General features: G+C 27.0%; 1 protein-coding gene across 3 annotated transcripts in view; it reads right to left on the bottom strand.

The window, feature by feature from the left end:
- LOC119608060 (Krueppel-like factor luna) overlaps positions 1–25,804 on the bottom strand; it is a 181,810-nt gene that overhangs the window by 19,952 nt on the left and 136,054 nt on the right. Inside the window, exon 2 of one of the 3 annotated variants that reach the window (XM_037962321.1) lies at positions 6,701–7,257. The exons of 1 other annotated variant lie outside the window; for it this stretch is intronic. In XM_037962321.1, coding sequence (XP_037818249.1) covers positions 7,189–7,257 — 69 coding nt within the window. In that variant the 3' untranslated portion in view covers positions 6,701–7,188. Of the gene's footprint in view, positions 1–6,700; positions 7,258–21,739; positions 22,142–25,804 lie in introns of those variants that run through there. One more of the 3 variants, XR_005231785.1, reaches the window with a different exon arrangement.

Raw genomic sequence — 25,804 nt, forward strand, 5'->3', positions numbered from 1 at the left:
CTATAATAATCCCACACTTCATCATCATCATCATCGTCAGTTTACGTTTATCATGTTTGTGTGTTGTTTTTCATTTTTACACTTGTTTTGTTGTGTTGTTTGTTGGCTGCCAACAAATACTAAATAACCTTCCAAGGAAAATAACACAAACAAAAAGTGTAGCCTACTTTGAGGCCCAAGTTTAATAGTGCTGTTGTTACATAAAATTTCATAGTTAATTATGTAAAGTCTAATTTAGCAAAAATGTTGTTGTTGATTGTTTTTTTTTCAAATTTCTAAAGATGTTTGTGACATTGTAGTAGAATTTGTTGTTTGTTGTTGTAAGACAGTTTCTAAACTGTTAAAAATATAAATAAACAAAACAATAGCTTACAAAACAGCAACAAGAAGCAACCTTAAAAATATGTATTTTTGCTCCTAGAAGCATCTTAAAAACTTAACACAAGAAAAACAACCTGTTTAGAGAAAACTGTTACAATTTGTAGTATATCTTTAGGTGCTTTCATTTTGAAGTTAAGGTTTATTTGTTTTGGCTAAAATTTAGCTGTTTTGTTGTTGTTGTTGTTTTTTCCTCCTTCTACTTTCATCTTAAGTGTTTTTCTTTTCCCTACTTTAAACTGCCAGTCAAATTAAACTGTGAAACAATGATGACGTAAAGAAAAACACAAATTTAACAACCACCATTTAAGGAAATAAGGTCAAAATTGTTACATTTATTTTGGAGATTTTTCTTTTGGCTTTTTTGTGGATATAAAAAAACAGTAAAAAAATCTGTAAAATAACAATGCCAGACACAATGGAAACAGAAGGAAGTGAAAACAAGTAAGAAAATGTTTTCATCTTGTTTTATTGACAATTTTCAAGTGAGTTCTTTTTTTGGTATTATTGAAATAACATTTAAGGTTTCCTTTATGTTAAGTAAAACTATGGGTAATAATGGTTGCTTTAAACAAAACTATAAGTTATAAAAATAAGATAAATTTTAAAGAAATTTAAGTAAATTTTTTTTTTAGAAAGAAATGTTGAATAAAACGTTTGCTTACCGAAAAATCTCATAGAAAATCTTTTAAAGATTTTTTAAATTATAAACTTTCATTATAGAATAATTCAAAAGCTTTATGTAGAAAATTTGTATAGAGCTTTTTTTAGCAAAACATAAAGAAGTTTTTTTTTTATAAAAAAAGTTCTAAAATCTTTTTTAAAGAAAAACTTTTAAATGTTTTATAATAAGACTTCAAAAATTCATTTTATAAAAAGACCTGAAAAAGCTTTTTAATAAAAAACTTCAATAAAAAATAAAAAAGCTTTACAGAAAAGTTCTTTTTTAATAAAATACTTTAAAAAGCTTTTGTAATGCTGTTTATTTTCCAGCGGGAGTTGAACGATGATTATTCGGGAGGTGATCGTTGAACGATGACTATTCGGGTGGCGATCGTTGAACGATGATTATTCGTTGAATGCCTTTCGACAGTGTTAACGGTGATAGCTGGACGAGGAAAAGAGAGAATTAAAAATAATTTTGTGGCCATTTTCTTTAGTGGTTTCTTGTTAATTTTAGTGTCTATTCGTTCTACGATTAGTTGTTTAATCTTCGCAAGAGCTTCTTGATCTCGTTTTAAAATACAGTCGTAAATGCTACACGAAGTCAAGAAGTTTTCCGAATACTTCTCAAGTTGACTAAGAATACAATCGTAAATACTACACTAAGTCAAGAAGAGTTCGGTAGTTCTTGATCTCGACCAAGAATACAATCACAAATACTACACGAAGTCAAGAAGTTTTCAGAGGTTCTTGGGCTCGGCTAGAAATATAGTTCGACTAAGAATACAATCGTAAATACTACACGAAGTCAAGAAGAATTCGGTGGTTCTTGATCTTGGCTAAAATACAATCGGAAATATAACTATGATGTCAAGAAGTATTCGGCGGTTCTTTAATTCGGCTAAGAATACACGAAGTCAAGAAGTATTCGGAGGTTCTTGAGTTCGACTAAGAATACAATCGTAAATACTACACGAAGTCAAGAAGAATTCGGGGGTACTTGATCTTGGCTAAAAATACAATCGGAAATACAACTACGAACTCATGAAGTATTCGGGAATTCTTGAGATCGGCTAAAATACACTCGCAAATACTACACGAAGTCAAGAAGAATTCGGAGGTTCTTGAGTCCGACTAAGAATACAGTCGCAAATATTACTCGAACTCAAGTTTTCGGAGGTTTTTCATCTCGGCTAGAAATACAGTCGCATATACTACACGAACTCAAGAAGTATTCGGAGTTCCTTGAGTTCGACTAAGAATACAATCGTAAATACTAGAAGTATTCGGGGTTCTTGAACTCGGCTAAAAATACAATCGGAGGTTCTTGAGTTCGACTAAGAATACGATGGAAAATACTACACGAGTTAGTTACGAATGTACTGTTAAAGAAGTTGCCTTAAAAGAAACTGTAATTGATTAGTTAATAAATGTTTTAAAAAGAAGACTTAATATTTCTTTAATTTTAGTTTTTGCAGATTAAAGATTTGGAAGACTTAATAATCCTTTTACTCAAGTAATCCTTCGAGGTATGTATATTAAAATTGAGTATTTAAGACATCTTTAGCCTAAGTTGAATAAAATTTAACATAGCGCTAACAAACTATTTTTTATTTTTGCATTTTTTACAAAACGTATGCTAAAAATTCATAATTTTCTCATTTAAATGCATTAAGTCTGTGGAAAGCTGTGCAAAGGCAACAACTCATCATCCTTCACACACATACAAACACACACGCTTAAAACACAAATATCTTTTGAAAAATAAGAAGGAAATGAAGGCAAAAAAAAGTAAAGAAAAATTTCCATAATAACACGTGCTTTTCCTTATAATAAGACCTAAAAGTATGCCATAAAATTTCAAAATAACAAGAAAAAAACAGGTTTTAGTATAATATTCAAAAAGCAAAATGTGTTTTCCAATAACCAACAACAAATTGCAAAAAAAAAACACACACTTAGAGGAGGTAGAAAAAAAAGGTGAGGATATATATTAAATAAATATCAAATATATATTAAAAGATGACTGTTAAACAAGTAACAATTTCAAGAAAAGCCTTAAGCTTAAGAACAACTCAAGATGAGAGCTAAACAGTAAGCCTACTTAAAGGCATTTGCTGAATACATTTTTTTATCTTTATATTAAAAATTTATTTATTCTGTTTATAGACTAAGAGAAAAAAGAACGTGTTTGGAAATTTTAATATGAGGTTTATTATTAATATTCATTAGCTAAAGCTGTAGTTACAGGTAAAAGTTTGTATTTTATTTTAACGCCTTATTATATGCTGCTTTATTAAGTTGGCCTTTTGCTAGAATATGGTTTTATGCAAAAATGTAAAGGTTTGAGAAAATTAGCATATAAGTTGAAAGGGGACAAGTTTTAAAATACATATGTAAATTTAGTAAAACTTTTTTTAAAAAGCAAAGAATATTTAGTTAAATAGAGCTTAAGCCAAAAGGTAGGCTATAGTTAAGCTAAAAGCTAAAGCCTTAATATATGCTTTAGTTAAATTTAAGTTTTACATAAGTTTTATTTAATATAACAAATGAGTGTTTTTAAATTATGTTTAATTTAGTTTTTATAATTTATTTTACAAAGCCTACTTGTTTAAGGCTATTTTTTTTTAAACTACATTAAAACCTTTATGTAATAATAACAATATTTTTTTATTTTGTTGTTATTAAATAGTTTTAATTTATAAACAATAATTTTGTATTTGTGTGGATAATTAACCACAATTTTTATAAGTAGATTATTTATATAAAAAAAATAATTATACATTTTAACAATTTTGCAACTGTGTGGTTTAAGGCGCTCACTCTATACACATGTTTAAACAGGATAATAATAAAATATCTTTGTGTTTTATTAAACATGTTTAAACAATTTATTTTCAATACATGTAATTATATTATAAAATTTATATTGATATTATTTAATAAAAAAAATATATATATTTAATGATAATATGTTTAATTAAATATTATAATAATAAATATTGTGTACAGTTTTTCGCAACAATTAAATTTAATAAATTATGTAAAACAAAATGTTTCTAAATTAATTGCATATTACATAGTATTCATTAAAAATCAATGAACTAAATTTTTTTTTTTTTATAAAAATTAAAATTTTATTAAATATTTAAGCTAATTTTGACTTTAAAGAAAAGCTAAATTATTACTAAATTTTGCAAAAAAGCTAATTTGGCACAAAACTCTAGAAGCAGTAGTAGCAGTAGTAGCTGTAGTTGTTTGTAGGAGTTTGTAAGCAATCTTTTTAAAAATTGTATATGCCTTCTGCTTTGTTGACTTTAACATTTAGCTTTTACTTTGTTTGTACCACAACTATTGTGCTCCTTTCACTGCTTAAGCTAATAATAACCTTTATTTCCCTATAACAGTTTTTTCCTCTTTTTGCTATTTATATACGTCTTGTTTTTTGTGTGTTCTAAATATCGACCGAAATCAGCGACATTGCGACTCCACTAGAACCATAAAAATAAAGTCATAAAAAATATAAGTTTCTATGTTGACGTTTTACATTTCAACAAAAAGGAAAAAATTATTGAAAAAGAAAAAAAACTAAAAAAAAACCATGAATGAGTAGAAGTCAGTGAGTAAGTGAAAGATTTGCTTGAAATGGTTATTTGTACATGGTTTGGTTGTTTACGATTAAATGATCGTAAAATTGCTTTCACTTGCTCACACACACACACACACACTTAGCAACAGCCACCACAAAACATTTAAAAAGAAAACAAAAAACCCCTCTCAAAAAAAACTTAAAACTTTAAAGGTAAACTAAAGTTAAAAGGAAATCATAAATTTTTGTGTATAAATAATTTCCAAATAAACATAAACGTTAGTGTTTTTTTTGTTCTTAATTTAAAACTGTTAAATTTGCAACCGAAACTTTATTTCTTGCTTAAAAACACATAAATTATTTGTTGTTAAAGAAAAACTTTAACAAGACCTAGACCTTTTTGTTGCTAGAGCATGAAGCATGACTGCAAGAGTTAAAGTCTATAACTTTAGTCCTGTTTATTTTAATTTTTTTTGTCCCCTTAAGTGTCCAAAAACTGAGGCAGGAGCTTTTGTTTGGTATGTCTTATATCGCGTGTCAAAGTATAATTTATAATCTTACCAATATCCCAGACAGAGTAAAACTAAAACACAAAAAAAAATTCCTAGTTTAATTGTTAAAAAATATCCTGTAGAAAGTTTTAAGTTAAAAAAAAACTTTCCCATGCCTATTTATAAAAGAAAAAATGCACTTGCAAAAGAGAAGCTTTTAAAACAACTTTCTTGGAAAAAAGCTTTTTTTTAGAAAAAAACGTTTTTGACAAAAAGATTTTTCATAACAAAAACTTTTTGAAGAAAAAAAATTTTTTGGATTTTTTTTTTGTTTTTTTGAGAAAAGGCTTTTTTTGAAAAAATTTTTTGCATTTAAAAAAAATTCTATGAAATATTTAAAAAAAAAGTTCTTTAAACTATTTTAATTCTTAGCTTAAAAAGCTTTTAAAATAAAAAGCTTCTAATAATAAAGTTTTTTGAACATTTTTGAAAAGCTTAATAAATGTTTGTTGTAAAAAGCTTTAAAAAGGAATTTTAATATAAAGCTTTAAGAAGTATTATTAGAAAAAAAGCTTTGAAAAAGCTATGAAAAAGTTATATTTGAAAAAATCTCTCATAAAAGCTTTTAGTAAAAAAACTTGAAAACTCTTCTTTTAACAAAAAAGGTATGAAACCTTCTTTTAGGGAAAAAATTTCATAAAGCTTTTATATATTCCAAATAAGGCTTAAAAAAGCTACTTGTGCAATACACTGTTTGCGTGAAAGCACATTTATAATAAGCATTTTATCATAGCTCATAGTTTAGTACCATAATAAGCTTTTAAAGGATTTTAGATAAAAAGCTTTTTATAATTAAGTTTTTTGCATTTTAACATTTTTGAAAAGCTTAATATATGTTTGTTGTAAAAAGCTTTAAAAAGGAATTTTAGTATAAAGCTTTAAAAAGTATTATTACAAAAAAAACTTGAAAAAAGCTATAAAAAAATAAGTTCGTTTTAGTAAAAAGCTCTCAAAAAAGCTTTTAGTAAAAAACAAACTTAAAAACTCTCATTTTAATAAAAAAGATATGAAACTCTCTTTTAGGGAAAAACATTTCATAAAAGCTTTTATATATTAAAAACATGTCTTGAAAAAGCTATTTGCGTAATAAGCTTTTTACATGAAAGTATATTTATAATAAGCATTATGTCATGGCTTACTTTTAGTTGCATAGTTACATGTCACAATTAGCTTTAAAAGGTTTTTTGATAAAAAGCTTTTTATAACAAAGTTTTTTCTGCTTTTTAACATTTTTGGAAAACTTAATAAATATTTATTTTAACAAGTTTTAAAAATTAAGTTTAGTAAAAAGCTTTAAGTATTATTGGTGAAAAAAAACTTTAAAAAAGCTATAAAAAAAGAAGTTAATTTTGAAAAAAGTTTTCAAAAAAGCTTTTAGAAAAAAACTTTAAAAAATACTTAATTTTAAGGACAAAATTTCATAAAAGCTTCTTTTTCAATAAACTTTTGGCGAAAAAACTCATTTATATCAAGCACTTTCTCATAGTTTACTTTTAGGAGCATCAATTGAAATCAAAAAATTTTAATTTAATTTTAACAAAATTATTGAAATTCTCCTTGTTTTTCCCTCAGTGTAGCCATTTAGTGTTCACGTTTCCTTAACATTTAATACCACTATCATTTTGCTTACATTTTTTTTGCTTTTGTTTTTGTTGGCATTTGTGGTATAAGTGTGTATTTACTTTAATATTGTTATTATGTTGATATTTTCCATTCTTTTTTATGTGTTTGTTATAAATTCAAGGATTTCTTGGCGCCAAAAATGTTTGATTATAAACGACTATATACATAGACGTCACGTGATATTAGTCATGCTTGTTGTGGGAATTTTTTACTATAACACTTCCTTGTTCAAATTCAAGCAAAACAATTTTAATATTTTCAGTAAAATACAAAGCAATTAAAGGCATTTAAAAAAAAATTAAAAGCTTAATTTGAAACAGATTATATACTATAATTTTAATTATGACAAACGTTTTAAAATACTACAAAAGGTTAATATTAGGTTTAGGAATATTTTAAACTATTTTTATACTTTACCCTATGACAAACAGTTAGTTTTAATGAAAATATTACCTGCAAATAGAAGAAAATAATAGAAAGAATTAGTAAAGAACTTTTAATGTAAAAAAGTTTAAAGTTAAAATCATTTAAACGAAATTTAATTATTACAAAAAAAAATCAATTGCCTACTTTAAGGCAATCATTTAAATTACATAGCCTACTTTAAGGCTAGTCCAGTTTAAACCCTTCTTATACCAATACATAATTCTTAAATTATTGTTTTACTTCAATTATTTAAAACTGAGTCAACATTAATTTATTTTCTTAAAAAACAAAAAAAAAAACTTTAAAATAAACATTTATTTAATTTTCAATTTCATTAACCTTGAAACGAGTTTTATTATTATTTTTTAATCCACCATCATCACACAATGAGGACAAATAAAACGCAACTCCTTTCCACATGTTTTCTTAATAGGTTTTAAACCGCTTATTTAAATTATTTCTTTCTTTTTTTTCTGTAAATGTGTCATTTATTTCATTTTTCGTTAATTTCTTCTGCTTAAACATACAATATAAATGTGGCAGTTGGTTTATTTGCTTTACGAGCTCTTAAGCAAACAAAAATATTAAAAAAAAAATCTGTAGTTTTCGTCGAAATCATTAAAAATTTCTTTAACAGTTTATGGCATGAATACTGGTGTATGTGTGTGGCGGTATGGTGTCGTATTGGATAATTATTTTTATTATTGTATTAAAAATGACTTACACATGACTTGCATGTGTTATGCTGAGCAAATACTACGAATGTAGAAATAAGTAGTATAAAATTTTAAATTTAATCAGTTGCTAGAGAAAACGAAGTCTATAGTCTAGTCTATAGTCTAGTCTATGGTCTAGTCTATAGTCTAGTCTATAGTCTAGTCTATAGTCTAGTCTATAGTCTAGTCTATAGTCTAGTCTATAGTCTAGTCTATAGTCTAGTCTATAGTCTAGTCTATAGTCTAGTCTATAGTCTAGTCTATAGTCTAGTCTATAGTCTAGTCTATAGTCTAGTCTATAGTCTAGTCTATAGTCTAGTCTATAGTCTAGTCTATAGTCTAGTCTATAGTCTAGTCTATAGTCTAGTCTATAGTCTAGTCTATAGTCTAGTCTATAGTCTAGTCTATAGTCTAGTCTATAGTCTAGTCTATAGTCTAGTCTATAGTCTAGTCTATAGTCTAGTCTATAGTCTAGTCTATAGTCTAGTCTATAGTCTAGTCTATAGTCTAGTCTATAGTCTAGTCTATAGTCTAGTCTATAGTCTAGTCTATAGTCTAGTCTATAGTCTAGTCTATAGTCTAGTCTATAGTCTAGTCTAGTCTATAGTCTAGTCTATAGTCTAGTCTATAGTCTAGTCTATAGTCTAGTCTATAGTCTAGTCTATAGTCTAGTCTATAGTACTAGTCTATAGTCTAGTCTATAGTCTAGTCTATAGTCTAGTCTATAGTCTAGTCTATAGTCTAGTCTATAGTCTAGTCTATAGTCTAGTCTATAGTCTAGTCTATAGTCTAGTCTATAGTCTAGTCTATAGTCTAGTCTATAGTCTAGTCTATAGTCTAGTCTATAGTCTAGTCTATAGTCTAGTCTAGTCTATAGTCTAGTCTATAGTCTAGTCTATAGTCTAGTCTATAGTCTAGTCTATAGTCTAGTCTATAGTCTAGTCTATAGTCTAGTCTATAGTCTAGTCTATAGTCTAGTCTATGTACTATGTTTTGTAAATAAAATTCTTTTATTCTTTAACTTCTGAAAAATTCACACATGTGTGACAAAGTTTCATTGACTTTTTACGTAATTTTTTGTCTATAAAAAGAATTTGTAATAATTAATTATTTTTACAATTCCTTTAAACTATAAAAAAGATCTTTAAATTAGTAGCTTCAAATTCTAGTAAAAATCTTTTGTTAAATAGCTTTTTAAATATCTTTGGAATTTATTTAGCTAAGTAAGGCATTTGAAAAAGTTTATTTATTAGCTTTTTGTTTATATTGTTTTTAGTTCTCAAACATTTTAAAGCTTGAGATACCAACTACTTGAAGTTTCAAATTCATTGAAACTTAAACCCCGCTTAACAAAGGTTTCAAATAAACATAAGTTTTAATCTTAATAGTTCTTATTTTATGCTGTCACACCAGGAGCTAGTGCCAAATTAACCGGTTTTTGGTTTTAGTTAGTGATGATGTTTATTTTGATTTTTAAGATTTTTTTTGACTTAAGGCTTGACTTACATTTATAAAAATGCTTTAAATGAATAATTCAGGTTATAATCACGATTTGTTTTCATAAAACTTGTTTATTATTTATTTGTATTTATTTTTAAATTCTTAGATACATAATTTTAAATCATCAAGCTTTTGTTTTCAATCTCAGTCATGCGGTGACATAATTTTAATATTTTTATAAAAAAAAAAACAAATAATATTGAAGAAGTTTTATGAATTTTAAATTGTTTTATAAAACCAGTTTATGCTTGTTTTTTTTTCTTAATAAATGAAATCGAAATGTTTGTTTATTTATCAATAAAAGTCATTAATTATTTGTTTATGCTGAAAAAAAAAACATTCAGGCATATCACAGTTAGTCTAAGCAAGCGAAAGTGATGCTTTTTAAACTCGTTTAAATATGCTGAAACATTTGCTGAACTATTTTGAATGCTCTGACGTGCATTCTTATTTAAATTTTTCTACCAAGAAATCTGTATCTGTTTTTATCAATAAGATTAAAAAAAATTTATTTATTATTAAGACACTCCTTTTGTCTGCAAAAAATAATAATAATTTGATAAAGGTCATATTTGTTCGTTAATTAAAATATTTCAAATATTTAAAAAACACTTTTCAAATTTGCAAATATTTAAAAATATCTCTAAAATCTTAGTAATTTTAGAAATTCTAAACATTTTAAGTAAAATTAAAAAAATACATATTAAATAATTTTATTTATTTTTTTAGCAGTCGCTATTATTTTTAAAATGCTATTAAAATGTAATTAAAAAATATGCTAAAAATAAACTTAATTTGACAAATCGTTCAAAAGTCAAAAGATCATAGTAAAACTAAACAAAAACTGTATTTAAATATTAAAATAATGAATGATGAGATGTTTTAAAAAATACATACAATTTTAATCTTTTTTCATGTTTGACTTTTTTACGAAAAAAACTACATTTGCGTGTTTTTAATTACGGTATGTGTTTAGATTTTTAAATGACAATTTAGAGATTTTTTTGTTAAACAAATTTTGCACAAAAAACTTAAATAAATAACTGGCGTTTTAGTTTTTGAATTGTTGGTAACTTTTTTTTTGCTAAAATATTAAAATAACATTTGTTATTATTGACTCTAAGTTCTATTAGTTTTAAGTTTGGTTTCATATTTGGTTTGTTTTGAATGAAAAAGATACAGAAAATAAAACTGCAAATATATTTAGCCTTGGAAGCTTTTAATATAGAATTTAATGAATTAATGTTTGTGCAAAAAAGCAAACAGGTATGTGAACCAAACTAAACACAATTGTCTAAAATTTCAAGGCGGAGACGCAGGAGAAGTAGGAGGAACTCAAATATATGTTTTTTATTTGGCAAATTTATTAATGGCAGCAAATGACGTCATGAGTTATATTAAAAATTTAAATTTAAGAATTTTAAGACAAGACTCGACTATAGAATAGACTATAGAGTAGACTATAGCCTAGCCTAGCCTAGTCTATAGACTATACTATAGACTAGACTATAGACTACACTATAGACTATACTATAGACTAGACTATAGACTAGACTATAGACTAGACTATAGACTAGACTATAGACTAGACTATAGACTAGACTATAGACTATACAATAGACTAGACTATAGATTAGACTATAGACTATACTATAGACTAGACTATAGACTAGACTATAGACATGATTATACACTAGACTATACACACTCAACTAGTCCTTTTTTATAATTTCCTTTTGACCTCTTTTGTTTCTTTCCCTTATTATTGTTTATCAAATTGTTATTTATTTTAATTTTAAATTAAAATCACTATTTGTTTATTTTATGCTAAAAATAGCAATTCATTTATAGTATTAAACATAATATTTATTTTCATAATGAAATTTCATGCAAAACTTCATTCATACATCAAGTATACGCCTAGAGGTTCTGTGTAATTGTAATTATTAATTTTTGTTTCCCATAACAAAAAGTTTTCTATTATTTTAAATATTTTCTAAACGTTTTATTTAAATAAAACGTATGTATTTACCATCAATAACAATATTTGATATAAAATTAGCTAGATTAATTTAAAAATTTATAAATTTAGTCATACTTTTGTTGTGTTTATGTTAAATACTTGTATCTACAGAGTTTAATTATTATTATTGTTATTATAAATATGTTTTTTTTTCTTTCTGTTGTATTTACAATTTAGCCGGGAGGATGAGTTTTTGTTTGGCATTGTACGGTTTATATATATTTTTTCGCTATTTTACTCACCAATGAGTCATATATTAGTTAGTATTTAAATAACGGCAGAGTTGAAATGAAAATAAATTGTAATCAACGTTTTTTAAAATTTTTTGTCTTGATACATTACAGTGAAACTATATGTTTATAGTAAACAAAATAGTTAAGGTGGTGTGCCAATACGAATGAAAACACCGCGATATTTTGTGATTTTTCGTCAACTTGTTGTTTAAATGAAGTCGACTAGACTATATACTAAACTATGGACTAGTCTATAGACTAAACTACGGACTAGACTATAGACAAGACTATAGACTGGACTATAGACTAGACTATAGACTAGACTATAGACTAGACTATAAACTAGATTATAGACTAGATTATAGACTAGAGTATAGACTAGACTATAGACTAGACTATAGACTAGACTATAGACTAGACTGTAGACTAGACTATAGACTAGACTATAGATAGACTAGACTATAGACTACACTATAGACTAGACTATAGACTAGACTATAGACTACACTATAGACTAGACTATAGACCAGACTATAGACTAGACTATAGACTAGACTATAGACTAGACTATAGACTAGACTATAGACTAGACTATAGACTAGACTATAGACTAGACTATAGACTAGACTATAGACTAGACTATAGACTAGACTATAGACTAGACTATAGACTAGACTATAGACTAGACTATAGACTAGACTATAGACTAGACTATAGACTAGACTATAGACTAGACTATAGACTAGACTATAGACTAGACTATAGACTAGACTATAGACTAGACTATAGACTGGACTATAGACTAGACTATAGACTAGACTACACAGAGGGAAAAGAAATATACACGCCTGGTACCAAATTGACAACAAAGATTTTATAATTTTTCAATAACATCCGTTGTCAAAGTATATACATACGTACGACAAACACTATGTAATGTTGACAACGCAACGTTGTCAACATTGCAACAATTCGTTGTTGAAATCTAAATTTTATACACATCCATTGTCTAAACGTTAACAAACGTGGTAAGCTCACTATTGGCAACGGATTGTTTGTCAATAGTGAGCTTACCACGTTTGTTAACATTTAGATAACGGATGTGTACAAAATTTAGATTTCGACAACTAATAGTTGCAATGTTGACAACGTTGCGTTGTCAACAATTCATAGTGTTGTCGTACGTATGTATATACTTTGACAACGGATGTTATAGAAAAATTATAAAATCTTTGGTGTCAATTTGGTAACAGGCGTGTATATTTCTTTTTCCCTCTGTGTATAGACTAGACTATAGACTAGACTATAGACTAGACTATAGACTAGACTATAGACTAGACTATAGACTAGACTATAGACTAGACTATAGACTAGACTATAGACTAGACTATAGACTAGACTATAGACTAGACTATAGACTAGACTATAGACTAGACTATAGACTAGACTATAGACTAGACTATAGACTAGACTATAGACTAAACTATAGACTACACTATAGACTAGACTATGGACTAGACTATAGAACAGACTACATACGAGACTATAGTATAGACTATAAACAATACTATACACCAGATTGTGGACTACTCTATTGGCTAGTTTATAGGCTAGACTAGATTAGAACAAGAAAACCAAATAAACAATAACCTGTAACTAATGCTTCGACATTTGTACTTTAACATTAAGTAGCGTATAGCTGCCATCATAAATATAAATTATAAATAAACATATGTATTTATAGATAATAATTGTTTTTTTTATTGTTGTTACTATGTACAATACATATGTTCAGACTCATATTTACTGCTATTTTTTTAATACATATAAAAGAAGAAAAATAAAAATCTTTGTTTAAAATATAAAAAAAATAACATAAATAATTGTACTATGTGTATGTATTTTAGCGATAATTGCTATATTCAACATAAATAAATACAAAATATTTATATTTATTTTTTCCACAAGTCTTGATACCCCTTACCCCTCTTAAACAAATCCCTTGGTTGTTAATGATTAATATTTTTTTAATATACATATATACATATTTTTTAATTTTTTGCACAAGCCAGGCGTAATGAACTATTCCAAGCCGGTGTGTGTTGGTTAGTCTAAACGACAGTCAGTCATTGTTAATTTAAATTGAGTGTGTTTTTTTTAGAAACTTAACTGCAAAAATCATGTGTCTGACGCTATTTGTTTTTGCACAAATGATATTTAAATAATAATTGTTAGTAAGTAATATTTTTTTTATATTTTCTATAAAATTGTTTTTATTCGTCAGTGATTCATTTGCTAGTTATTTGAATTTGTTTAATATTTAATGTATAGTGTAGGCACCTTTAACTTGCTATTTGGCTTGAGAACCGATTTGTTTTGTGTCTTTAATTTATGCATATTTGAAAGAAATAAATAAAAAAATTAATTGAAAAAAATTAAATAAATTAAATAATTGTTATGAAACAGGTGGCTGTAAAGAATTTTAAAAATGTTGTAATATATTTTTTTTTCAGTTTTAGCAACAAATCAATGGAAATTAGTCAGGTTGTAGAGAATGCATGACTCAAGATTTTAGGAAATAGATTATAAAAAAGTTCTCAGCATTTGACATATTATTATTAGAATAATTATGAGCAATATTGTTGCTAAGCAAAATACTAACTATTTAATCAACATGTTGCTAAAGCGAAGGTTGAAGACAGAAGTTTATTAGCAAGATTGGGTATTTTGTTAAAGAAAATAAAAAAGCTTTGTAAAGTGCTATTATTTAACAAAATTATTAGCAATATTGTTGCCTAACAAAGTAAACATGTTGCTGAAATTAATCAACAAATATCTACCTTAGTGAGAGGGAAGATACTTTAGCAACATGAGGAGTTCTCTTCGTAAAAATCTCAAATGATTTTGTTATATTTTCTTGTAGACTAGGCTATAGACTAGACTATAGACTAGACTATAGACTAGACAATAGACTAGACTATAGACTAGACTATAGACTAGACTATAGACTAGACTATAGACTAGACTGTAGACTAGACTTTAGACCAGACTGTAGACTAGACTTTAAACTAGACTATAGACTAGACTATAGATTAGACTATAGACTAGACTATAGACTATACTATAGACTAGACTATAGACTAGAATATAGACTAGAATATAGACTAGACTATAGACTAGACTATAGACTAGACTATAGACTAGAATATAGACTAGACTATAGACTAGACTATAGACTAGACTATAGACTAGACTATAGACTAGACTATAGACTAGACTATAGACTAGACTATAGACTAGACTATAGACTAGACTATAGACTAGACTATAGACTAGACTATAGACTAGACTATAGACTAGACTATAGACTAGACTATAGACTAGACTATAGACTAGACTATAGACTCTTTATAAGCCTTTTACTATACGAAAATGTGTTTAACATTTGTAAAAATGTCAATTTAATTTAAAGATAAAATAATTTCTAAAACAACATCTTAACCAAATAAATATTTAAACAGCATTTAACTGGATTTTAATAATAAATAACCCTTTAGTCCACAGAAAATATTGTTTATTTAAAGTTTTTAAAATCTTTTCATTAATTTGCCATAATCAATTTTCCATTGGCTGAATATAAACCTGGCAAATTATTGTCTGCTTTATAAAAATATAAACCATATTGAAAATAACTTACTAGAAATCCTATGTAGCTGTTTTAGTCCATTTAAAAATGTACAGCAAAACAAAACTTTTTAATTAAGTTGACTTTTAATAACAGGCAACAAAGCAGCAGCAGTACAACGACGCCACAGTCAGACACAAACAACACGACACACACACACACACCCACATACTTTATTAAATAGACATTTACATACAGTCAGGATGGTTAAATTGCTTTAAAATCGACCATTAATTTTTTAAAAGCCCCCTAAATTATGCTACAATTTTGTGGTTGAAAATTTACCTGGCTCAGAAAAAGAAACTCCTTGATAATTATATAGCAGCAGCAACAAACAAACCCTAAAGCAGACAGACACAATTTATATTTGTATTAAAACAGCAGAGAGAGATAAAGGTTTAGATTGAATGGGACAGAGAGAGAGGGGATAAAAGTAGTAAAAGAGCGACAAATTATATATTATGTGTGCGATTTGCATAATATTAGGCGGTTTATTTTGTTGGCGGTTGAATTGTTTGGTTATAACGCGTCTCTAAATAGATTTCAACAAATTGTTTTGATAAATCAACCAACAAATGAGGCAAATTCTAGCGACAATTAAAAATTTTATTTAGGGGCAAAGTGGGGCTTGAACGCGGGACATTCGAGAGACATTAAATTTTAGAGGATATTTAAGTTTTTGTGTAATAAAATATGACTGCATATGCTATAAATTTTAAAACTAATTTAGTTTTAAATAAATTTAGTTAAAATTTATCTCTGGCCATATAATATGTTTTAGTTTAAATGGTTTTGCGCCTAACACTAGACTATAACAATAAATTTTATTTTAACCAAGGGTTGAGTACAGTATTGTTATGTGTAGTCTTTTTCTTTTTTTTAATTTTTTATAGCAATACAAACATTTAATGTGTTTTGTCATAAATATTGGTTTAGTAGATTTATAGGAATTTTTTAGCATTTATATGTTGTTCCTTTTAGTTTTTCACATTTATTTGTACGGATTTTGGCTTTAATCTTTGATTGAGGTTAGCAGGAAGTTAGAGTTAAAGATAAAAAGAGGTTTATAACTAAAAATCTAATCATGTAACGGTTTTGCTGCAGTAAATTCTTTGCCTCCGGTTCCCCTTGGATTTCCTTAAGTAATTTTTTTTCTTCATTATTAACAACTGGCTGTAGTCCAAAAAGGGTTCTTAGTTTTGCAGACAGTTCGTTGACAAACAGTTGTGTTGGGCCATTTTTTTTTTATTTTCAAATTGTTTGTATAGCCAGCAAGGGGTTGCATGTGTTCAAAGTGAAATGTAGTCAACCAAAATTACAAACAAAAAAAAAAAACTTAATATAAATAAATAAACACATTTTCAGTTCAAATGCCTTTGACTCTAGTTTATTTCATTTTTATTTATTTTAGTTTTATATTTATTTTATTTATTTTTGTAATGTTGATGCCTTGTTTTTAATTTTTATTTTCTGGCCAGCCAAAATGTATGCCACATTTTGTTTTTGATGTGCCTGCCAAAAAAGTATGCTTTAGCTATTTTTTCTTCCATTTTGCTGTTGTATTTAATATTTATTTCAGTTGCAAAAAAACTATACAAAAGTATAAATATCAAAATACATTTTGATGTAAATTACGTTTTTAAATTGCAAATTGCAATTTTAAAAAACCCTAGATAAAATAAATATCAAGTGGTTACACACGAACGTAAAAAAAACATCCTTGAACATTTAAATTGGTAAAAAAAACTGTTACATATCAGTTATATATAGATTTCGGATTAAATTAAAGTCAATAACAGGAAAATTTTTCAGGATTAATGAAACATATTTCAGTATTAACTTTTTATAGGAAAGAATGGAAAAACATTAGTGATCCAAAATAATTCTTAAATATTTTTATATAAAAACATAAACTTTTAGTGTAAAACTATATATTAGAAACAATACAAAACCACCTACTTTAGCGCCTGGTAAGCAGAAACCAAAAGTATGTATTTTAATAACAAAAAATAAAAACACAACCAAAACTGACACGCAATATAAGGTTCCCTCCTAAAAGTATGCACGTGATGTGCCGGCTTTTACCGAATGCATAGAAATATGAATCATATTCTTACAACCACAACAATAAGTCAACAGACACAAACAACAACAAAAACAGCTGCAGTTTTTTTCAGTGAAAATAAAACAACAAAAATGCTTAAAGAACAGCGAAAACAAAAGCTAAAAGTTCATTGTCTTCAATGGCCACAATTGTTGAAAGAAACACAAACACACTCAGAGACACAAAGAGAGCGAGAAAAACAGAATAGAAATTTAAAGAAAAAGTAAAATTTCATGTTCACAAAAATGAAAAAAACATAGACAAAGAACTGGAAGCAAACCAACAAAACAAAAAAACACCCTCAAAAGTTTAAAGGTTTTAAACAATTCCTGTTCCTTTTTTTATTTCTCTTACTTTTAGCCTAAAAATATACTATATTTTAGACTTACAAATGTATGTTTAGCATGTTTTTTTGTTTTGTTCCTACTTGCAAGCAAAATGTGTTATTGCTGCTGGTGTGTTTCGTACCTAGTTTACGCCTACATGCATGCTATGCAAATATATATACCACATTTGCAGCAAAAATTATCTTTTGTCTGCCATCAAGAACAGAAAGATAAAACTAAAAGAGATGTTGGCGGGATGAGTGAACTGTTACCACAATAATAACAATAACACATACAGCAACATTTACATTTGTCTCACAAACATATGCTCTCTTACAATATGACCACAGAGGCGTATTTTATATTCCAACATGCATTGCATACACAAAAGGGGTCATTATTCATAGAAATGGTGTGGTTGGGAGTAGGAGGTTATATATTTCATTATAGAGAATTTTTGTATTGCTTTAAGCTTATGTTAGTTAGTTTTGTTTTATATCTAATATGTATATACTTGCTTGCATACTTTAAGGTTGTATGTTATATATTATCACAACAACAACAACAGCAACAGCAGTAACAGTAATAAACAATAGCAACAGCATAAAACAATGACATTTACTTAAAGACTAACATTTGTTTATTTATGAAGATGAGTTATGGTTTTTAGCACTAAGCTTAAAGTCTTAAAGGTGTTGAATGAACAGAAATCCTTAAAGTATGCTTTAAGTTTTATTTATTTTATTAGAAGGTTTTTCTTCTATTACGCCTATAATGACCATATGCAAGACTTTAGATTAGACTATAGACTAAACTATAGACTAAACTATAGACTAGACTACAGACTAAACTATAGACTAGACTATAGGCTGGACTATAGACTAGACTATAGACTAGACTATAGACTAGACTATAGACTAGACTATAGACTAGACTATAGACTAGACTATAGACTATAGACTAGACTATAGACTAGACTATAGACTAGACTATAGACTAGACTATAGACTAGACTATAGACTAGACTATAGAGTAGACTATAGACTAGACTATAGACTAGACTATAGACTAGACTATAGACTAGACTAGACTATAGACTAGACTATAGACTAGACTATAGACCAGACTATAAACTAGACTACAGACTAGACTACAAACTAGACTATAGACTAGACTATAGACTAGACTATAGACCAGACTATAGACTACAGACTAGACTACAAACTAGACTATAGACTAGACTATAGACTAGACTATAGACTTGACTATAGACTAGACTATAGATTAGACTATAGACTAGACTATAGACTAGACTATAGTCTAGACTATAGACTAGACTATAGACTAGACTATAGACTAGACTATAGACTAGACTATAGACTAGACTATAGTCTAGACTATAGACTAGACTATAGACTAGACTATAGACTAGACTATAGACTAGACTATAGACTAGACTATAGACTAGACTATAGACTAGACTATAGACTAGACTATAGACTAGACTATAGACTAGACTATAGACTAGACTATAGACTAGACTATTGACTAGACTATAGACTGGACTATAGACTAGACTATAAACTAGACTAGACTATAGACTAGACTATAGACTAGACTATAGACTAGACTATAGAACTAGACTATAGACTAGACTATAGACTAGACTATAGACTAGACTATAGACTAGACTATAGACTAGACTATAGACTAGACTATAGACTAGACTATAGACTAGACTATAGACTAGACTAGACTATAGACTAGACTATAGACTAGACTATAGACTAGACTATAGACTAGACTATAGACTAGACTATAGACTAGACTATAGACTAGACTATAGACTAGACTATAGACTAGACTATAGACTAGACTATAGACTAGACTATAGACTAGACTATAGACTAGACTATAGACTAGACTATAGACTAGACTATAGACTAGACTATAGACTAGACTATAGACTAGACTATAGACTAGACTATAGACTAGACTATAGACTAGACTATAGACTAGACTATAGACTAGACTATAGACTAGACTATAGACTAGACTATAGACTAGACTATAGACTAGACTATAGACTAGACTATAGACTAGACTATAGACTAGACTATAGACTAGACTTAGACTAGATAGACTAGACTATAGACTAGACTATAGACTAGACTATAGACTAGACTATAGACTAGACTATAGACTAGACTATAGACTAGACTATAGACTAGACTATAGACTAGACTATAGACTAGACTATAGACTAGACTATAGACTAGACTATAGACTAGACTATAGACTAGACTATATACTAGACTATAGACTAGACTATAGACTAGACTATAGACTAGACTATAGACTAGACTATAGACTAGACTATAGACTAGACTATAGACTAGACTATAGACTATAGACTAGACTATAGACTAGACTATAGACTAGACTATAGACTAGACTATAGACTAGACTATAGACTAGACTATAGACTAGACTATAGACTAGACTATAGACTAGACTATAGACTAGACTATACTAGACTATAGACTAGACTATAGACTAGACTATAGACTAGACTATACTATAGACTAGACTATAGACTAGACTATAGACTAGACTATAGACTAGACTATAGACTAGACTATAGACTAGACTATAGACTAGACTATAGAATAGACTATTGACTAGACTATAGACTAGATTATAAACTCGAATATAGACTATACTATAGATTACACTATAGTTTAGACTATAATCTACTTAATAGGAAATTTAATTTGGTATTTCTATTAGATTGTTTGAAAACCGTAATACAAATTTCTCAAATTCCATGTAGATTATTAAAAACATTTGTGTAAAATATTAAAAATCCCCTCAAGCAATTAAATATTAAAAAAAATAATAAGTTTAAATAATTCTAATTTTTATAACATACAAAGTATATTCTTTCCTTTAAAAAAGCTAAAATTACCTCTATTAAACATAAAGTCAATTGAGTACAGATGGTAACAATTGCAAAAAAACCAACAAATTTTTAGGAGGGAAAAACTAAACAAATTTTCCCTTTTTTTCAAGACCAACAAGAAAAAATGAAAACAACAAACTTTTGTTTTTGTTTTTGCAATGAATATAACCACCTTTTAATATGCCAAAAACATTAAACCAGCAACAAAATGAAAAAAATCTCTTGGTAACAAGTAAAATCCTTAACAAATATAATAACAGAAAATAACCCAGCAGCATTGGGTAACACTTGGTTATAAAAAGGTTTGAGCTTGTCAAGCTAGAGACTGGTTTTGGGCAAATGATTTTTAGAAGCTACACGGGGAAACATGAAAAGCTTTAAAACGCCTCATTTAATAGTTGAAGTCATTGCGAACCAATGTTGATCATTATCGTTTCATACAACCCTTTTAAGTGCTCGTATACATGAAGGAGCTATAGAAAAACATTCAACCAACAATTACAACAAAATAAATAGTCCTAGAAAACAAATAGCTATATTTAGTTTAGCTGATTGTTATTGTTTTTTCATTGTTCTTTCTTCATTACAAAATGCATTTTGCCACTTTATTTTTTTTTCTGCTGCTAACATTTACAGGTGACGCCTAAAAAAATACTTTATATATATGTTTATTTTTAAAATGTGCATAAATTTTCTGTTGGTTTTTTTTCGCTACAAACAACTATTTTTCTATAATATGGTAAAATGTTGAAATTGACTTTGCTGGCTGGCTCGTTGGCTGACTGACTGGGCGGCTTACGTGTTTGAAAGTTTTTTTTGTTTCATTTGGTTTTGCTTGCAAACGAACAAAGGAATCTGGCGACGTCATATAGGCTCGCCATATAGACGCCTTAATGTATGCCTTTTTATTTTACAAATATTAAAATGCAAGTGCTAACTGTAAATGCAAGTATCGGAAGGAACAACAGTACTTATAGGCATGCATATGTATGTATAAAAGTATAATGGTGATAGTTTGTTTTGTATTTAATTTTAGGTTAGAGGTATTTTCTTTAGAATGTCCTTCCTTCTTTTTTTTATATAAAAGGAAGGGACATAATTGTGAGCAGGAGCCAGTGGTAGGTTGTATGTTTTTTTTTAAAAGAAATGGGATTTATTTAATAATTTCCCAAGTTAGTCATTTGATGAATAAATTTAACATAATAAGTTTGGGTAGAGAAAATATATGATTACAGGAACTATAATATTGTTGATAGAATTCTATTATGTTACTATATTGTGTTTATATAAATTAAATTTTCATAATCTTACCCTATTAAAACAAATTTACTTGTTTGGTTTAAACAATCAACAAAATATTACCTGCAAATATAAGAAAAAAACAAAAATTTGTTAACAAAATGTAAAACTTTACTACAGAATACATAATCATAAAAATTTTATTGCAATTTTTTTTTAATATTTACTAGTAAATTATAAAAGAAAGTAAATGTAGGTTTTACCTTAAGGCCAGAAAAAAACAACAAGAAAAACTATGATTTATTTTTCTTACATTTATTATTGTTGTTTTCTTCTAGTTTTTCTTCAACAATGTTTTTCTTGTTGGTAAAACAATTTTCCTATCAAAAAAAAAAAAAAAAAAAAAAAGTAAATAAAAACACGCATATAAATATATTGGCTTTTCTATTTTCTTTTCTTTTCATTTTTTTGTTTTGCTATTTTAATAATCATTTTACTGGAGAAGAAAGCAAAAAAAAATAGTTGTAGAAATCTTAAATAAATATCAGCACTTGCAAAATTGTAAAAATAAAAAAATAATAAAGAAATTGCAAAATAGAAAAAAAATATATATTTATATTACAAATATAAAAGAAACCGTTTACATTACTTTCCTCTTTAACTGCAGGCTACAAACAATTATTTTTTACATTTTCCCCTCTTTTATTACTTTCTTTTTTTCTATATATTTGTATAAATTGTATTTCTTGCTTTCTTAATAGAGAAAAATTGCCAGAATGAATGGAAAAAATTGTTGGTGGCAGTTATTTTTTTCTTTTTATATTATTGTTGTATTGACAAAATAGTAATGCAGCAAGTTAAATAAAAACAACAATAATAAAATATTAATAAAAAATACTTTACAAAAAAACAATCAAGAAAAAGTGTTTTTTTACAACTAGAACAACAAAAGAGATTATTATTTATGAAAATGTAAAAAAAAACTTTGAGTTTAATGTGTAGTGCACAGTGTAATGCAAAGGGAACTAGAACTGAAGAAAAAAATTAACCAAAAGCTTTTTCCATTAAAGATTTTATTTGACAATTAAAAAAGCTTTTCCAGCTACAAAATGTTTTTTTTTTTCGTGGTAAAATGTTTAGTTTTGAGTACAAAATTTTGAAGAAGCTTTTGTAAAAACAGCTTTTTTGCAAAAAGATATTTAGATAGCTTCATTGAGATAGCTTCTAGATAAAAGCTCTATAGTAAAAACATTAAACAACTTTTAGAGAATACATTTTCTAGTGAAAACACTTTCTACTGAAAAGGTTTTAGGTGGAAAAACTTTAGTGGAAATACTTTATATAGAAAAAGCTTTTAGTAGCAAAAATTTTTAGTAATAAAATCTGCTTACTCCAAAAGCTTTTTATTAAAAAGTCTTTTCACAGATAAAGTTTCCCATAAAAGCTTCAAATGAAAATTTTGTGCAATTGTAAAAAAGCTTTTTGATAAAAAGGGTCTTAAGAGAAAAGTGTTTTATTCGCGAAAAGAGTTTTAATTTAGAGACAAAAAGTTTTGAAAAAGCTTTGGCTTTTTGTAAAAACTTATTAAAAAAATTTTGTAGTTTTTTTTTTACTTAGAAAACTTTTTAGTGAGAAAGTTTTAGTAAAAAGCTATTCTTTGAGAAAGCTTGTAAATAAAAGTTCTATAGTAAAAACCGCAAAAAACCTTTAGGTGAATACGCTTTTAGTAAAAAAGCTTTCAGTGGAAACGCTTTTTAGGGCAAAAGCTTTTAGCAGCAAAAATTTTTAGTCTGTTTAATCCAAAAGCTTTTTGTGAAAAGGGTCTTTCACAGATGAAGAAGTTTTAAAAAAGCTTTTTGATAAAAAAAGATATTTAGAGAAAAAGCTTTCTGTTTTTTGTGAAAATGAAATTTAATTGAAATTTCAATGAAGGAAGTTTTTATACAAGAACTTTGAGAAAGCTTCTAGATAAAAGCTATATAGTAAAAAAGTTTTTCATTAAAAAAAGCTTTTAGTGAATACGCTTTTACGCATTAAAAGGCTTTTAGTGAGTGAAAATGCTTTCAGTGAAAAAACTTTAGAAAAACTTTTTACTAAAAAAAAGATCTTTAGAGACAGAGCTTTTTAGTAAAATTATTTGTGACAATGGATTTAATTGAAAGGAAAATGTATTTCGATAGAAGCAGCTTTTATATAAGAACTATGAAACTGCTCCATAGTAAAAAAGTTTTTCAGTAAAGCTTTTAAAGAATACGCTTTTTAGTAATAAAACGATTTTAGTGAAAATACTTTGAATTGAAAAGTCTCTTAGAGAACAAAAACGCTTTTTAGTGAAAACGTTAAAAAAAGCTTATAGTAACAAAAATTTTAAATAAAAAAATCTGTTTAATCCAAAAGCTTTTTGTGAAAAAAAAACCTTTTACCAGATAAAGTTCCCAAAAAGAAGAAATTAAAGAAAATCTTTAAGTAAATAAATTCTTTTGTAAAAAGCTTTTTACTATAAAAAGATCTTCAGGAAATTTCTTATAAAATTGGGCTTTAATTGAAAAGAAAAACTATTTCGGAGAAAGAAGCCTTTAAATCTTAAGTCTTTTGTGAAGAACTTTAAAGAGCAATTTCAAATTCTTGTAAAACTTTACTCTTGCGTTTGAAAAAAATCCAAACTAATTTCTGAAATTATTCCAGTTTTATTTATCCTTCATCAGACCACTGTTCCCCTAAAGAGTAAATAATCTTGTTCCTTAAACCAACTCAATTATTATGCCACTACTGGTAGTACTACATAATGTTGAATTGTTGCTGATTTGTTTCTTTTTCTTTCTCTTATGGTTGCTGTTGTTGCATTTATGTTGCTACTTTCCAACATTTGTCGTACACAAACAATATTATAACTTTATTATTAGTCCTAGTATTGTGGCATAAATAGATTGCAAAGTCAACGTCTTGCTTATGACATAAAAACGTACCAAACATTAGAGATTTAAACACAATTTTTTACAATTTAAGCTGCGAATACTGCACAATTTTCACAAAGATAGAACAAAGTTACAGGAATATAGAGTAATAAAATCTTAACAATAAGTATATGGAAAGAAATCAAAGAATAAAACACTTTTTTATGGCTTTTATATTGATGAGTCATAAAAAAAAACTGCAAACTTAGATACCTAAAGCTATATGGGGGGATTCTAAGGAAAGGCTGGGGTATAAAATCATAATAATAATATGTAATAAAAACAAAACAACAAAAACAAAACTAGAAAATTATATATAAAATTCTAATAAAATTGCTTATTTAGCCTTTAGTTATAAAGGAAGTTGTATAAGAAAACAAGAAATTAAATATTTATTGAAATATAAAGAAATAATATTAAATAAATATTACTCATACGCCACATATGTAAGAACAAAAAAATGTGGAAAGGATCATGTGCTGCACTTAAAATATATCTTTTATTTAATATATAAAATTGCTAATATATATTTGCTTTTGGCTTTTATATTTTATTAACAAATCAATCATTTATTCACAAGACGATGATGATGATGCTGTTGACGATGAAGAAGTTGCTGTAATAATGAAATGAATTTTGTGTGTTTTTCTTAAGGAAGTTGATAAGTTAACCCCTTGGAGAAATACATAAAAAAGGGGAAAACATGTTATTTATACATTATGATTATAAAATAAATATGAGTTCTTTTAAAGGCAAAAAAAAAAACTTTCTTAAAAATGTATTTTTCTTTAAAAATAACTTGTATCTTATGTCGCCAGGATGCTATAGATTA

This window comes from Lucilia sericata, unplaced genomic scaffold, assembly GCF_015586225.1.
Source record: "Lucilia sericata isolate MDLA Ls3-8-SP2 unplaced genomic scaffold, ASM1558622v1 Contig000783F_arrow, whole genome shotgun sequence".
NCBI classification, from domain to species: Eukaryota; Metazoa; Arthropoda; class Insecta; order Diptera; family Calliphoridae; genus Lucilia; species Lucilia sericata.